Source organism: Oryx dammah, unplaced genomic scaffold (assembly GCF_014754425.2).
Source record: "Oryx dammah isolate SB20612 unplaced genomic scaffold, SCBI_Odam_1.1 HiC_scaffold_26, whole genome shotgun sequence".
Classification (NCBI taxonomy): Eukaryota; Metazoa; Chordata; class Mammalia; order Artiodactyla; family Bovidae; genus Oryx; species Oryx dammah.
Window position 1 is genome coordinate 88,180,208 of NW_024070210.1, and position 14,846 is coordinate 88,195,053.

Below are 14,846 nucleotides of genomic sequence, written 5' to 3' on the forward strand. Positions count from 1 at the left end.
TCTTTGTTTGGATTTACAGTGGTGGCAAGTTTTCAACACTGCTCCAGAATTTAGGCCCTGAAAATGCTGTGACACTCCTGGTGTTTGCAGTAACAGAACATAAAATTCTCATTCATTCCTTACGGCCTTCCGTGCTTACCAGTGTGACAGAAGCATTAGTATCTGTGAGTATCACAGTTTTTCCTTAGCGATCAGTTTCATTTTAAACCTAATTATTCATATAATTTAAAGCTATTTCAATGCTTAACTAAAATCCAGAGTGTAATGAATTTTAATTTTCTGACCATTATCACTAATTGTAATTATTTAACAAGTATTAAATATTTAAAAGACAATTTTCTATGTTACCAATGAATTATACTTCAATGTTAAAACAGCTAAATATTCTTTTTTCTTTTATCCAAGATGATTTTCCCTTTCCACTGGCCATGCCCCTATGTTCCTCTCTGCCCATTGGCTTTAGCAGATGTCTTGAGTGCACCATGTCCATTCATAGTAGGAATTGATTCAAGATACTTTGATCTCTATGACCCTCCACCAGATGTCAGTTGTGTTGACCTAGATACCAACACCATTTCTCAGTAAGTTTGTTTCAGTGATTCTACATTCTGTAGTTTGCAACTTTGTAGGGGGTTTTTTTGTGGTACATCTTGTGATAATAACTAGAATTCTTTTGAGCTATATTTTTTTTATATTTGGGGTTTTTACCATCTTTGAATCAGTTCTTACTATACTTTGATGAGATGGATTTAGTGTACTAGAGAAGGTTTTAATCCTCAGATATTTAAATATTTAAGAAATATTATAATCTTATGCCTTAGAAATTTATGTAAGGAATATAAGGATGTTATAATTTTCTCTCTATTAAAATAATATTTAAGCTGTACCTACTGTAACTATATAGCTTTTCTTTAATTCAGTATTTTCTCTTGTGTCCTTTATTTTCAGTTTAATCATACTTAAGCTCTTCAGGAAAGAGGAAATTGATGCAATACCACATTGCATCCACAGGACATACTTAAAATAACTTAGAGTTACCCTGTTAGTAAAGCCCCAAAGCTAGTTAGTACCTTTTACAGTTTAATTCTTCAAATATTAAAGTAACATCTCTTTTTTTTGGACAGTTGTTAAATGTTACATGACATAATGTTTTTAAAAATTGAAATGCAGTGTTGTAAATAAGTGTGTACTGTATTTATTATGGTAATAAATTACATTTTCCTTCTTTTTATACTTAATTTGTTAAAATAATTTTTTTCTTATTTTATCTTTCTGTTTTGATCACTAATGAGTTAAAAAAATCAAAAAAACATGAGTTGTTTGCACTTATCAGTGGTCTTCCTTCTTGGTTTTATGGCCCTTTCCAACCTATGGGAGGACTAAACCAGTGAACTAATAACCACTTTCTACTTTCCTTCATCCTGAATTTCTGGAACTGCAACCTGAAATTTGAAAGAAAACTCCTGAATATGAAATTTGTTGTTTCCTTTCCCCTTCTCTGGCTCATAAATACATAAAGAATATGTTATGAATGTCGTTTCTGAAGGGAAATTAATATGTGATAATGTACTGGGCATAAAACTGTATGCATAGCCTAATGTATCTCTTATTATTCTCTGTATTTTGTGAGGTAGTTTTTACTAAGTACTCTGCCAGACAGATAAGAAAACCAAAACTTAGATTTTTAACTAATTTATCAAAAGGCACATAACTTATATTTGCAAGACTGATTTTGAAAACATCATGGTCTGACTCCACAACCAGTACTTCCTTCACTAATTATTGGCTAACTAATTCTGTAATAGTAATCTTATAAATGGAACTCACCATGAATAAAAATGCGAAAGGTGTTCATAGATTCAAACTTAAGTACTAGATAAAGCGCTTCTCCTCAACTAAGTTTTAGAGTGATGCTATCAAGGGCAAGAGGAGGAAAATTATGTGAGTAAATAGTAGTAATTCGATGTAATGAAATGATACCAAAATATTGTTCATTCATTCATGCTACAGACATCTTCCCCCCACCGCCCTTTTTTTTTTTTTTTTTTGCTAGGCATCGGGAATTAACAAACCAAATACACTCCTTTCTCTTAAATTGCTAATAATCTAGCAAGGCACACACAGTGAATGCTGCGGCACAGTGGGAGTGCTGTGTTTGAAACTTTCAGCAAGAAAATAATGCCAAGTATTTTTACATTGTGTTCTCACTTTAATACAGGGTTCCGTAGTCCTGGTCACATTATAAATGAAATAAAATCTCACAGCAGGACATCTGCAGTTTGACCCTGCCCTGTCTGTACTTTTTTTTCTCATCGTGGAAAGATAGGGTAGATTCCAAGACAGTTCTTTGTCAGCTTAAGCTTTCCCATCCACTCGTTTTTTCTTTGTTTAGTTTGTGGAGTTTTATTTGCCCTTTTTGTTCTGTGGGAAATTTAGGGAACATTAAAAAAAAAAAAGTTCAGCATGTTCCATTTAACACCTGCACCATGTTGTTGAGTTTGGTGGTTAGAACATAAGTGATTTACTTTTGTTCTCCTTTTTCTCTACATTTTTTCAAGTTTCCTAAAATGAGTGTTTATTGCTTTTGAAATAGTAAAAAGTTTTAATAGAGAATGGAATCAACAAAGTTATAGTTAAGTCCCAAAGCTTTACCACGTTTTATCACCATGCTCTTTTCTTTTTCTATTCCATCTATAGTTTAGAGAGCAACTATGTGGTAGTAGTTGTGATAAAGGAGATTACTGGAGTTCATCATAGAAACAAAGATATCACTGTCAGATATCTTCTTTTATAGTTAGAAAAGTATTTGGTGATGTTATACTTCTTTCAAGTAATCTAACATTATAGATTATTTCTTTTCTGAAAGAAACTAAATTTCACTTATTTTTTAGAGAACTAAGAAACTAAATATTGAATATATCAAAGTATTTTGATAAGGTTTAGGGATCATAAGTTCACTGAATGTATTCTAGAGTGCTTTGTCTCAGAGTCTATAAGAGAAAAACAAAACAAAAGTCTCAATAGTAGGATTTCCCCAATATTTAAGTGTCTAAAGACTCTAAATGAGCTTAAGGATAATGTGTGCACACGTGTATGTTCAGTCATGTCTGACTCTTTGTGGCCCTATGGACCTTAGCCCACCAGTCTCCTCTGTCCATGGAATTTTCCAGGCAAGAATACTGGGGTAGGTTGCTATTTCCTCTTTTGGGGGATCTGATGACTACCACATTAAATTTTGGAGTGATTTGCATGATTCCAGTGCAAGTGGAATTGACTCAGTATCAACATAAGTATACGTTTTTGAGCTATATTTAATACAAAGTTCTACCCTCAAAATAAATTAATTTTACAACATTAAGCAGTCCATTTTACACCTGAAGTATTTTTCTCCTGTTAACAAGAATATTCTGTATGCTTTATTTTTATTCAATGTGTTTTCTCTTTTCCCCTTTTTATGAATAACAGGTGTATACCTGCCCCACCTCTCCCAATGTTAATCTGACAAATATATTATTGTTATCATTTAATCTCAGAACTGGTGACAAGAAAAATGTAGCCTGGAAGATACTTCCAAAGAAACCATGTAAAAATCTGATGAACACACTGAATAATTTGCATCAGCAACTGGCAAAATGTAAGTGTATAATTTAATTAAAGGAAGTAATTTAATCTGAAGAAAAGTCTCCAATTACTTTGCCTTACTTGTTAAAGGATAGTTTTTATCTAAAAGAAAAATTTTTAGAAATGAGCATTAAAGCAACTTTTTAGAAACTGAATGGGAGATTTTATGAAGTTTATATCATAATAAAATTCAAAAAGAGGTTAAGGTGATTATTTTCAAATACTATGGAAAAATACTGTTTTCTACTTATGTGTTTTCTTTGTACATAAAATAGAAAGTTAGTTTTGAAAGTCTGAGACAGATGGTTTAAATTACATTAGAAAATGCTGATGACGTCCATGGGGTGGGAACATGGTCATATCCTTTCACCTTTGGTAGATCTTAATGCTGTGGCCTACCTCAAATAATTTGAAAACAAAAGTTTGCCAAAAGCATTCAGAAATTAAAGTGAAAATTGATTGGCATATTTCAGTTCAAAGCTTACATAAGAGTATCTTGATAGTGATCCAGAATTACCGATAAAAGGAATTAAGTCTTCAATTTATCTAAGCTTCTTACTATTTTATAACAACAGTCCATTCAGGATTCATAATTTGATGCTGTTCTATGAAAAGTAGTCAGTAATGAAGTAGTGATATTTGAGGTTCTCATTTATGTATAAGTGAAATATAAACATGGGAGGAGGCCTACATCCTCAAGAGTTCAAGGGTACCTGTAATATTGTTGGATGTAGACACAGGAAAAGACAGTGTTTACAAAGTGAACCTTACAACAAGTAGATAATTCAAAAGTGGCTCAAAGTATTGGGATATGAAAAAAAATGATATCAAGTAGAAAATTTATCCTATGGAACAAATAAATTACATATGGAATTTTATTTAAGCTACTTACTTAACTGCTTTCTAAAAGTTCATGCACTTCTTTTGAATAGCTGAGAAGTCCAGCAGCTTTTATGGCAATATTCAGATATTATTAAAATAAGTAAAATAGCCCATCCAACTCTACTGAAGGGCAGAATCTAAAGCTTAAAATTACAGGCTTAAAAAATACTGATATTATTTAGGATTATATATCACTTTACAGCTTCAGAGCACTTTCACATACATTCTTTTGTTTTTACAAATATGGAGATGATAAATTTGAGGGAGGTAGCTTGTCAGATATCATAGAGTTAATAAGGATGAAGCTAAGATTAAAACCTAGGTCTTCCATTCCAGTGCCCATTTTCTTTTTTGCTTTCTTAGACAATAAGAATGTCACAAAAACTTTCTAAGATGCCTTATTGTTCCTCATACTTTAAAAAGTTTTTACATTTTGAAGCAATCACAAACATTGTTCCTTTGACTTTTTGAGAATAGATGTCCCTATCATCTCCAAATGGAATGTATATTTCCTACCAACTAGTACATTCTCCTGCGTCACTACTGTAGGCAATAACCATGAAAATCAGGAAATTAACATTGAGCATTGCTACCATCCTTAGACCAGTTTCAAGTTTTACTGTATGTTAAGGAGTTATGTAAACAATGGTTGAAGTAGCTTGAGCTCTTTTGAAAACTCAACACATTTACTATTTTTCTTTCAAATTTATTGAGATATTGAAATACAGGACTGTATAAGGTGTTCAGCAAAATGACTTGAATCACTTATGCAACAGATTTATAATTGATACCATTGTGAACCTTAGTTTTTACAGTTCTGGAGAAAACATTAACACTGTATTTCTTCACAGTACAGCAGAGACCAAGAGATGATGGACTTATGGACTTAGCAATGAATGATTATGACTTTAATTCTGGAAAGAGGTTGCACATGATAGATTTGGAAATCCAAGAGGCATTTTTGTGTTTCATGGCCTCTATTTTAAAAGGTTATAGATCATACTTAAGACCAATAACTCAAGCCCCATCTGAGACAGCCACAGATGCAACTTCTCTTTTTGCTCTACAAGGTAAGTGATTGTATAGTACTACAGCTTGCATGTTATTCAGCTTAACTTTGTGATGACTGCTTTCTGGGTTAGTAGCTCATATTTATTAAAATACACTTGTCTATTTCAACAGTATGTGTCTGTCAACTCAGTTGGTAATCCATTTGCATAGAATTAGTTATTTCTCAGGCACATTCAATACAACCCCAGTAGCAAAATACACAGAAGAGACTGTTTGAAAAGTACCACTGTACTCTGTTATGTCACAGGTGTGTTAAGATATTGATGCTTTCAGCTTTCAGGGCAGCCAAGCAGTGTTGGGCAAGCATAGGAGCGCCTGGGTTGGGGGATTTAAAAGATTCCTTTCAAAGGAATGGGTTCAGGTTCCTTTCCTATTGCTATCTTTGTCAGATCATGTCTGCTTCAGGAGTCTGTTTCTTTTTCTGCAAAACGGTAAAGTGTGGAGGGTATACATGACATGTTTGATCTAGTTCTGCTAGCTCAAAAATTCCCTGAACTTATGAATGTATTATATATAGTAACATTGCAAATTTATGTTGAACAGCTTTCTTAAGAAGTCGGGACCGGTCACATCAGAAATTCTATAACATGATGACCAAAACACAGATGTTTATTCGCTTCATTGAGGAATGTTCTTTTGTCAGTGATAAAGATGCAAGCCTGGCGTTTTTTGATGATTGTGTAGATAAAGTAAGTCATATAGTATGTCTACAGTGCCCTAACTTATTTTGTGTGACTATTATAAATGTTTTAAGTTACAGTTTCTATTTATAACTTAACCAGCTTTTGACAAAATTTTAATTAATTCCATTTAATCATTGACCCTTTATTATGAATGTTTTGGTGGCCTCCTAGATGTTATGGAACTTATAACTTTGAAGGATTTTACTAAACTAAGAGGCTTCCCTGGTGGCCCAGAGGTTAATGGGTTTTATTTTAGCAACCATGTCTGTAACCCTTCCTGTCCATTTATAGACTAAGGGGATTTTATCCAAGTCTGTGGACCTCTAGCTTGAGCGTCCTTAATTTTCACCTCTCCTTTTGGTCTGAAGTGGACTGTCACACACTGAGAGTAGGAGTAGAACACAACATTTCACCTGAGCATTTCTACAATTTGGGAGTGCATTTGTAGCATAAATTAAGTGAATTAATTCTATTATATTCATCTGTGAAACCTTCCCTTCCCCTGTAGTCCACTGTCATTAGTGAGGTAGAGCAAAGTGAGTATTCATGCTGGATAGAGAGCAGCTTGGGGAACAGTGGCCCAGAGAGGGGTGCCAGAATCTGAATGGGTGAAGGAGGAGCAGCTGAGCATGGAGTGCCGGAGCCCAAGAGAGTGAGGAGAGCATTCATCCCCGCAAGGGTAGCATGGAGGGGGCAGTCAGAGGACGAGCAGGATGAAGAGAGTGTCCATGCTGGAGGACAGACCGTTGCAAGGGGTCAGAACCTAAATAGGATACGTCCATGTAGACATGAGGACAGCAGAGAGTGTCAGCGTCTAAGCAAGGCAGAGTCTGAGTGTTCCCACTGGGTGGTGCCCCCAAATGAGGTATCAGAGTTTGATCTGGAAATTAGAACATGTGAGGCATAATTGATGTGGAAAAATACTGTTTCTGGTGCTGATAGAGAGTTGACAAGCTTAAGATGCCCAGAAATAACCACCCTAGTCCTTGAAATGCTTTGCTTTGCTTGCTTAGTTGTTCAGTCATGTGCGACTCGTGAGACACCATGGACTGTAGCCCACCAGGCTCCTTTGTCCATGGGATTCTCTAGGCAAGAGTACTGGAGCAGGATGCCATTTCCTCCTCCAGGGGATCCTCCCAACCCAGGGATCAAACCCGCATCTCCCTGCATTGCAGAGCCATCAGCAAAAGCCTGAAATCCTTTAGAACAGGGAAAAGGTGGATATATGCCAGTATTTTCTTGGAACTCAGAATTCATTTTCTCATAGAAACACTGATACACGTGGTGACTATCTGTAGTTCAGATGGTGCCTGGCTATAGTGTTGTGCCAGAAATATGTATTAAATTTCTTTTTGGTGTATTGGTATTCTGACCACCTTTTAGGACAAGTTTTTAGAGTCCAAATTTATTGAAATAAATATGTAAACAATAAATGCACCTTTGACGTGTACAGTTTGGTAAGTTTTGGCAAATATAGATTTCCATGTAACCATGACCCCAAAACATAGAACATTTCTATCACCCCAAAAAGGATATTGCTTTTTTGGGAAATTCATTTTTTGTAGTTTAAATAACCTATATAAATAAGACAGACGTTTAGAACCCTGCTGTTTTGTAAGTTGAGTTCTGCCTTGAAATCCTGTCTATTTTGAGATGTGACATTATATGTCCTTGATAGTTTTGTCTTTATTGTAGCATTATACTAAGAATGCGCTCTTCAATATTGTAATTAAATTTTTAAGTTTGCTCTTTTTTGGTGCTTTTAAAGTTAAATATTAGTAGAAAGAATAAATAAATAGAAAAGGTGTACAATGAATAAAAGAGTATGCTTTAAAGAATAATTTCTCTAAATCCTTTTTTATATGAGTAATTCTGTTGGTTTTTTAAATAAAAATGTTTCTGACTAACATGCACTTTGAATGTTTTTCCTCTGTAGTGCTTGGCTTCCTCTATGGTGCTTCCCTTGTGAACAATGGCATATATTAATAATTGGGTAACAATTGTTCCTTGTGCCAAGTCAACTGAATCATAAGGGACCAAATTAGTGACAGGGTTTGCTAATAGCCTGCTTTAGCCAATAAATTTATGAATCTACACAGGAACACTGAATTAGTTGGAAGAATCCAGTTAACAGTGCAGAAAAGAAAAATCTTGTATTGTTCCCTTTTACTTCTTGCTCATTTTGTGTATCATGCCTTCACAAGTTTGTGTTTCAGCTAAAAACTCATATAACGGTATCACATGGTTTAAAAAAATTCTTACAATATTGTAAGACATACGGGATTTATAATTTTGCTAGATATTTAGGGTATCGTGTTCGAAGAAGGATATTTTATTACTGAAAATTTCTGTATTGTCTAGGATTTTCTGAAAATAGGTTACTTACTGTTTAGTTGATAAAAGTTAGTGTGAGACATGATTGACTTAAAGAATATAAATTCTGAGAAGTCTCAAAAAAGAAACAACCCAATTAAGTGCATAATTATTGTGTCTAGGCAGATTGTTTCCCTAAAATGCTCTTTACCTATTCAGAGTCTGGATCCAACAAAATATCACTTATATATAGTGGATTCATATTATACTTAAGAATTTTGATGATTACTAAGAAAGTCAAAACTGGAAAATTTACTCACTAAAACATAGTTACTTGTATTTGCTTTATTATAATTCAAGGAACTCTTAGAGAAAATAATAAAATGTCAAAAATCCAAAGTGGATCTTTATCTTAGTTAAAAGTGATTTTATTTGTGATATCATAAAATATATCTTAATAGAGGTTAATTGTATTCCTAGTATTAGCAGAACTCTCTGAAATAGTAAATAATTGTACAGTGCTGTTACTATTTTTCATATTTTACTAGCACAGTTTCAGTGCATTAAGCACAGAAAGTCAGTGCTTGCTTTTAATGTGTAAATGGTTTTTGAATATCAGTAATACTTTTAAAATAGACATTCATATGGGACTATTCCTTAGCTAAGTGACTGTGAGCTTAATTTTTTAAGTGAACAGATCCCCTCTGGCAGTCTGGCTATGAAAACTAAATAATATTAGATATTCATTAAGTGCTTCAGCCAATCCATGACTAAAATTGAACAAAAATTAGACATATTCCTCTTTTGATCTTAGCCTATCCAAACAGAAAACATTTGATCAACTTTAAAAAACCTGGAGTGGGTAAAGCTGACTAGGACTAAGAAGAACAATATGTGAGACTTATTTGTGTTTCATTTATGACTAATTTGAAAGCCATGTGTTCTTTTTCTTCATATGATGGTATTTTAAATCCTTACAATCTGCTCCTATAGGATGGAGCTTAACTGAAAGCAGTTTTGTGTAACAAATAGTCTGGTAAGGTTTTTCTTGGTCTCCCAAGCATCCCTCTGCAGTGTTTTCTGAGCATATTAATGTCTTGTGAAAAAATATGAAGAGAATATGAAAATTATTTTAATTTTATCCTGACGTGGGTGTTGGATTTCTTTTTTCTCCCAATAGAGACAGATGTCACTGTGTTTTCCAAAAGACAGAAATGCCCAACTGATAAATGAAGCATTTATTACATGGTAGTTTTTGTAATGTTGAAATGAGATTTTATTAGTAGACAAGCTAAGGGAAGTTATCCCAAATTACTGAATTTACAGAGCACCATTTTAATATTTTAGTAGACTTTACAATACTTAGAACAGTTGTCCATGTCTATAGGTTTTTTCCTATGCAAACAAACGGACAGGTCTGACAGGGAGCAGCTGATAAATAAATAAATACAAATTTAAAAACACCTAATGCTCACAGACAGACAGTTCTCTTATAATATTCCATTATGAAGACCAGAGTGGTTGGTTTCCAGCTTCCTTTCCAGTGTACTTTGGTATTGGTTGTAACCTTTTTATTGTGGTTCATCTCTTCTACTTCATTATCACTGCTGCTGTTATAATTACATTAACCTCTTTTCATCTACATAAAAATGTTTGCATATCATATAGAGCTTCTCATTTCATTTTGGGGTTGCCCATGGACCAGGACTAGAAAAGGTCAATTTTCATTCCAATCCCAAAGAAAGGCAATGACGAAGAATGTTGAAAGTACTACACAGTTGTACTCATCTCACACGCTAGCAGAGTTATGCTCAAAATTCTCCAAGCCAGGCTTCAACAGTATGTGAACCACGAACTTCCAGATGTTCAAGCTGGGTTTAGAAAAGGCAGAGGAACCAGAGATCAAATTGCCAACATCTGTTGGATCATCAAAAAAGCAAGAGAGTTCCAGAAAAACATCTACTTCTGCTTTATTGACTACGCCAAAACCTTTGACTGTGTGGATCACAAGAGACTGTGGAAAATTCAAGAGATGGGAATACCAAACCAGCTAACCTGCCTCCTGAGAAATCTGTATGCAGGTCAAGAAGCAACAGGGACACAGAACAACAGACTGGTTCCAAATCTGGAGAGGAGTACGTCAAGGCTGTATATTGTCAGCCTGCTTATTTAACTTATATGCAAAGTACATCATGTGAAATGCTGGGCTGGATGAAGCACAAGCTGGAATCAAGATTGCTGGCAGAAATATCAATAACCTCAGATACACAGATGACACCGCCCTTATGGCAGAAAGTGAAGAAAAATTCAAGAACCTTTTGATGAAAGTGAAAGAGGAGAGTGAAAAAGTTGGCTTAAAACTCAGCATTCAGAAAACTAAGACCATGTCATCTGGTCCCATCACTTCATGGCAAATAGATGGAGAAACAATGGAAACAGTGAGAGACTTTATTTTGGGGGGCTCCAAAATTGCTGCAGATGGTGACGGCAGCCATGGAATTAAAAGATGCTTGCTCCTTGGAAGAAAAACTAGGACCAACATAGACAGCATGTTGAAAAGCAGAGACATTAGTCTGCCAACAAAGGTCCATCTATTCAAAGCTATGGTTTTTTCCAGTGGTCATGTATGGATATGAGAGTTGGACTGTAAAGAAAGCTGAGTGCCAAAGAATTGATGCTTTTGAACTGTGGTGTTGGAGAAGACTCTTGAGAGTCCCTTGGACTCCTAGGAGATCCAACCAGTCCATCCTAAAGAAAATCAGTCCTGACTATTCATTGGAAGTACTGATGCTGAAGCTGAAACTCCAATATTTTGGCCATCTGATGCGAAGAACTGACTCATTAGAAAAGACCCTGATGCTGGGAAAGATTGAAGGCAGGAGGAGAAGGGGACAACAGAGGATGAGATTGTTGGATGGCATCACCGACTCGATGAACATGAGTTTGAGCACGCATCAGGAGTTGGTGATGGACAGGGAGGCCTGGCATGCTGCAGTCCATGGGGTCTTAAAGAGTCAGACACGACTGAGCAACTGAACTAATCTAAACTGATGAACATTATATCCTTCTAGGGACACCAGTGATTTTCAGTTATTATTGACATGTTCCTAATGTTGTTTTAGGAAGTAACAGGAAGTGTGGAAAATAAAAGGGTGGAAAAACTCCATAAGCTCATTGCACTAATATCCATTTTACATTTACTTTCAATATTTTTAACATAATTGTGATATACTTCCTAATTTTTTACATAACCCGATCTTATAAACATTTTTATATTGCTGCCAAATCTCAAAAAAGTAATTTTTAATTGTTTACCACATTAAAACATAGCATAGTGTAAAAAGTCAAATGATTTTACAAGGCTTAGGTCCCATTTTTTTCCCACCCCTAGTTTCTATTCTCTGAGGAACCACTTTCTCTTTCAGCTATTTGATCAGTCATTTACTTTAAGGTTTCCAAATAATGTCTTGTTATTGCTGCTTATTGTTTTATATATTATCCATTAAGGTTGTATCTACTACCATCACCAAAATTCTCCCATAGTTGGTCAAATGGTTTTTAATGTTGATATTTTAATTGATATTTTATCAATATGCCTGTCTGCAAATTTCACTTCGTATGCAGTCACAGATAGGTCATATGTATATATTGTAATTAAATTTTCTTTTACATATGGACTTTGTTTTCCCAAAGTTAATAATTGCTATATTTCTAATTTTGTGTGTACTGTTGATTCATCTCTAAGCTCTTCTATGAAGGTAAAAAATCTAAAATCTCAATTTTTCTAATGTGTCAGGTAGTCTATCAGTTTGTTTGTTTGTTTTTAATTCTTGCTGGAGCTTTCCATCTTTGTGTTTCAGTCTGAACTGCTTTCTAGACTGTCATCCTAGGATTTTCCCTCACCATCATCTTGGGAACTGTACTGACCTCTGTACACCTTCAGAGTTGGATCCCCAGCTTTCTGGCTTCAGTAACTTCCCTCTTGATTTATTTCCTTGTTATGGTGAATCACAGGTTTCGGTGGTTTAGTGAGAAAGACTTCATGGGAGTTACATGTTTTGATGCCCTGCCTGTCTGCAAATTTCATTATTCTCCCTTAATACTTGATTGCTAGTCTGGTCGGATGTAAAATCTGAAGTCATTACTACATTGTCTTCTGGCCTCAGATGTTACTGTTGAGAATAACATCTAGTCTAGTACTGTCTTTATTTCTGATCTTTTGTGCCTGATCTCTTTTTTTTTTCTGGAAGCATTTAAGATCCCCTATGTTCTGAAATCACAAGAATATGCCTGGTATCAGCCTTCATTTTCGTCTCTGAGTTGGACATATATAGGCCCTTTTAATCTATAACTCATGGCCTTCAAATTCTGGGGTATTTCTTTCATATTTTTCTTTGTTTTAATATAAATTTATTTATTTAAATTGGAGGTTAATTACTTTACAATATTGTAATGGTTTTGCCATACATCAACTTGAATCCACCACAGGTATACACGTGTTCCCCATGCTGAGCCCCTGTCCCTCCTCCCTCCCCGTACCATCCCTCTGGGTCATCCCAGTGCATCAGCCCCAAGCATCCAGTATCATGCATTGAACCTGGACTGGCAATTCATTTCATATATGATATTATACATGTTTCAATGCCATTCTCCCAAATCATCCCACCCTCGCCCTCTCCCAGAGTCCAAAAGACTGTTCTATACATCTCTGTCTCTTTTGCTGTCTCGCATACAGGGTTATCGTTACCATCTTTCTAAATTTCATATATATGCGTTAGTATACTATATTGGTGTTTTTCTTTCTGGCTTACTTCACTCTGTATAGTAGGCTCCAGTTTCATCCACCTCATTAGAACTGATTCAAATGTATTCTTTTTAATGGCTGAGTAATACTCCGTTGTGTATATGTACCACAGCTTTCTTATCCATTCATCTGCTGATGGACATCTAGGTTGTTTGCATGTCCTGGCTATTATAAACAGTGCTGTGATGAACATTGGGGTACACGTGTCTCTTTCAATTCTGGTTTCCTCAGTGTGTATGCCCAGCAGTGGGATTGCTGGGTCATAAGGCAGTTCTATTTCCATTTTTTTAAGGAATCTCCACACTGTTCTCCATAGTGGCTGTACTAGTTTGCATTCCCACCAACAGTGTAAGAGGGTTCCCTTTTCTCCACACCCTCTCCAGTATTTATTGCTCGTAGACTTTTGGATCGCAGACATTCTGACTGGTGTGAAATGGTACCTCCTTGTGGTTTTGATTTGCATTTCTCTGATAATGAGTGATGTTGAGCATCTTTTCATGTGTTTGTTAGCCATCTGTATGTCTTCTTTGGAGAAATGTCTATTTAGTTCTTTGGCCCATGTTTTGATTGGGTCGTTTATTTTTCTGGAATTGAGCTGCAGGAGTTGCTTGCATATTTTTGAGATTAGTTGTTTGTCAGTTGCTTCATTTGCTATTATTTTCTCCCATTCTGAAGGCTGTCTTTTCACCTTGCTCATAGTTTCCTTTGTTGTGTGAAGCTTTATATTTTTCTTTTTTATAATTTTTGAAGATTTATTTATATTCTTGGTCGCATCAGGTCTTGGTTGCTGCACGCAGGATCTTCGTTGGCTCACACCACATCTTTTGTCGTGGCACATGGACTCTGTAGTTGTGGTGTACAGGCTTAGTTGCTCTGAGGCATGTGGGATCTTAGTTCCCCAGCAGGGATTGAACCCATGTCCTCTGCATTGCACAGCAGATTCTTAACCACTGAACCACCAGGTAATTGCTGTGGTTTTTTTTTTTTTCCTTTTTTAGATATACTTTCCTCCAATTTCTCTGTTCTCTTTTTCCAAAATATGTATTTTGTATTGGCCCTCCTGGCCTGATCTTAATTTTCTTTTTTCCTTCTTTTTTGGTTGTTGTTTTCATCTTATTTTCTGTCCCTTTGTCATATCTCCACTTTCCGGATGTCTTCAATTTTATCTTTCAGCCTTTATAGTATACTTTTAACCTCTGTTACCATGTTTATAATTGCCATAAGTTCCTTCTCATTCTCTGAATGCTCCTTTCTTATGTGTGTATGTGTTATAGCATCTTCTTGTTTCATGGATGTTGGCTTATTCATTTTTAGTTATTTTGAAGGGTTTTTTCTCCTTTCATTGTCTCCATCTGAGACAATATTTTAATATTTATTTTACTCTTTTTCAAGTTTTTGGGTTTTTTTGTGTGTGTGATCTCTAGTTGGTATTTGTTACCAAGTATGAGGCACAGAGAACTCAGCGGAGCTCT

General features: G+C 35.2%; 1 protein-coding gene across 9 annotated transcripts in view; it reads left to right on the forward strand.

Moving 5' to 3' along the window:
• Positions 1–14,846, forward strand: part of DENND4A (DENN domain containing 4A) — a 112,245-nt gene that overhangs the window by 57,815 nt on the left and 39,584 nt on the right. For all 9 annotated transcript variants that reach the window (XM_040225828.1, XM_040225831.1, XM_040225836.1 and 6 more), the window contains 5 exons: positions 20–164; positions 406–581; positions 3,534–3,634; positions 5,355–5,573; positions 6,118–6,263. In XM_040225828.1, the coding sequence (XP_040081762.1) occupies positions 20–164; positions 406–581; positions 3,534–3,634; positions 5,355–5,573; positions 6,118–6,263 (787 nt within the window). The remainder of the gene's footprint in view (positions 1–19; positions 165–405; positions 582–3,533; positions 3,635–5,354; positions 5,574–6,117; positions 6,264–14,846) is intronic.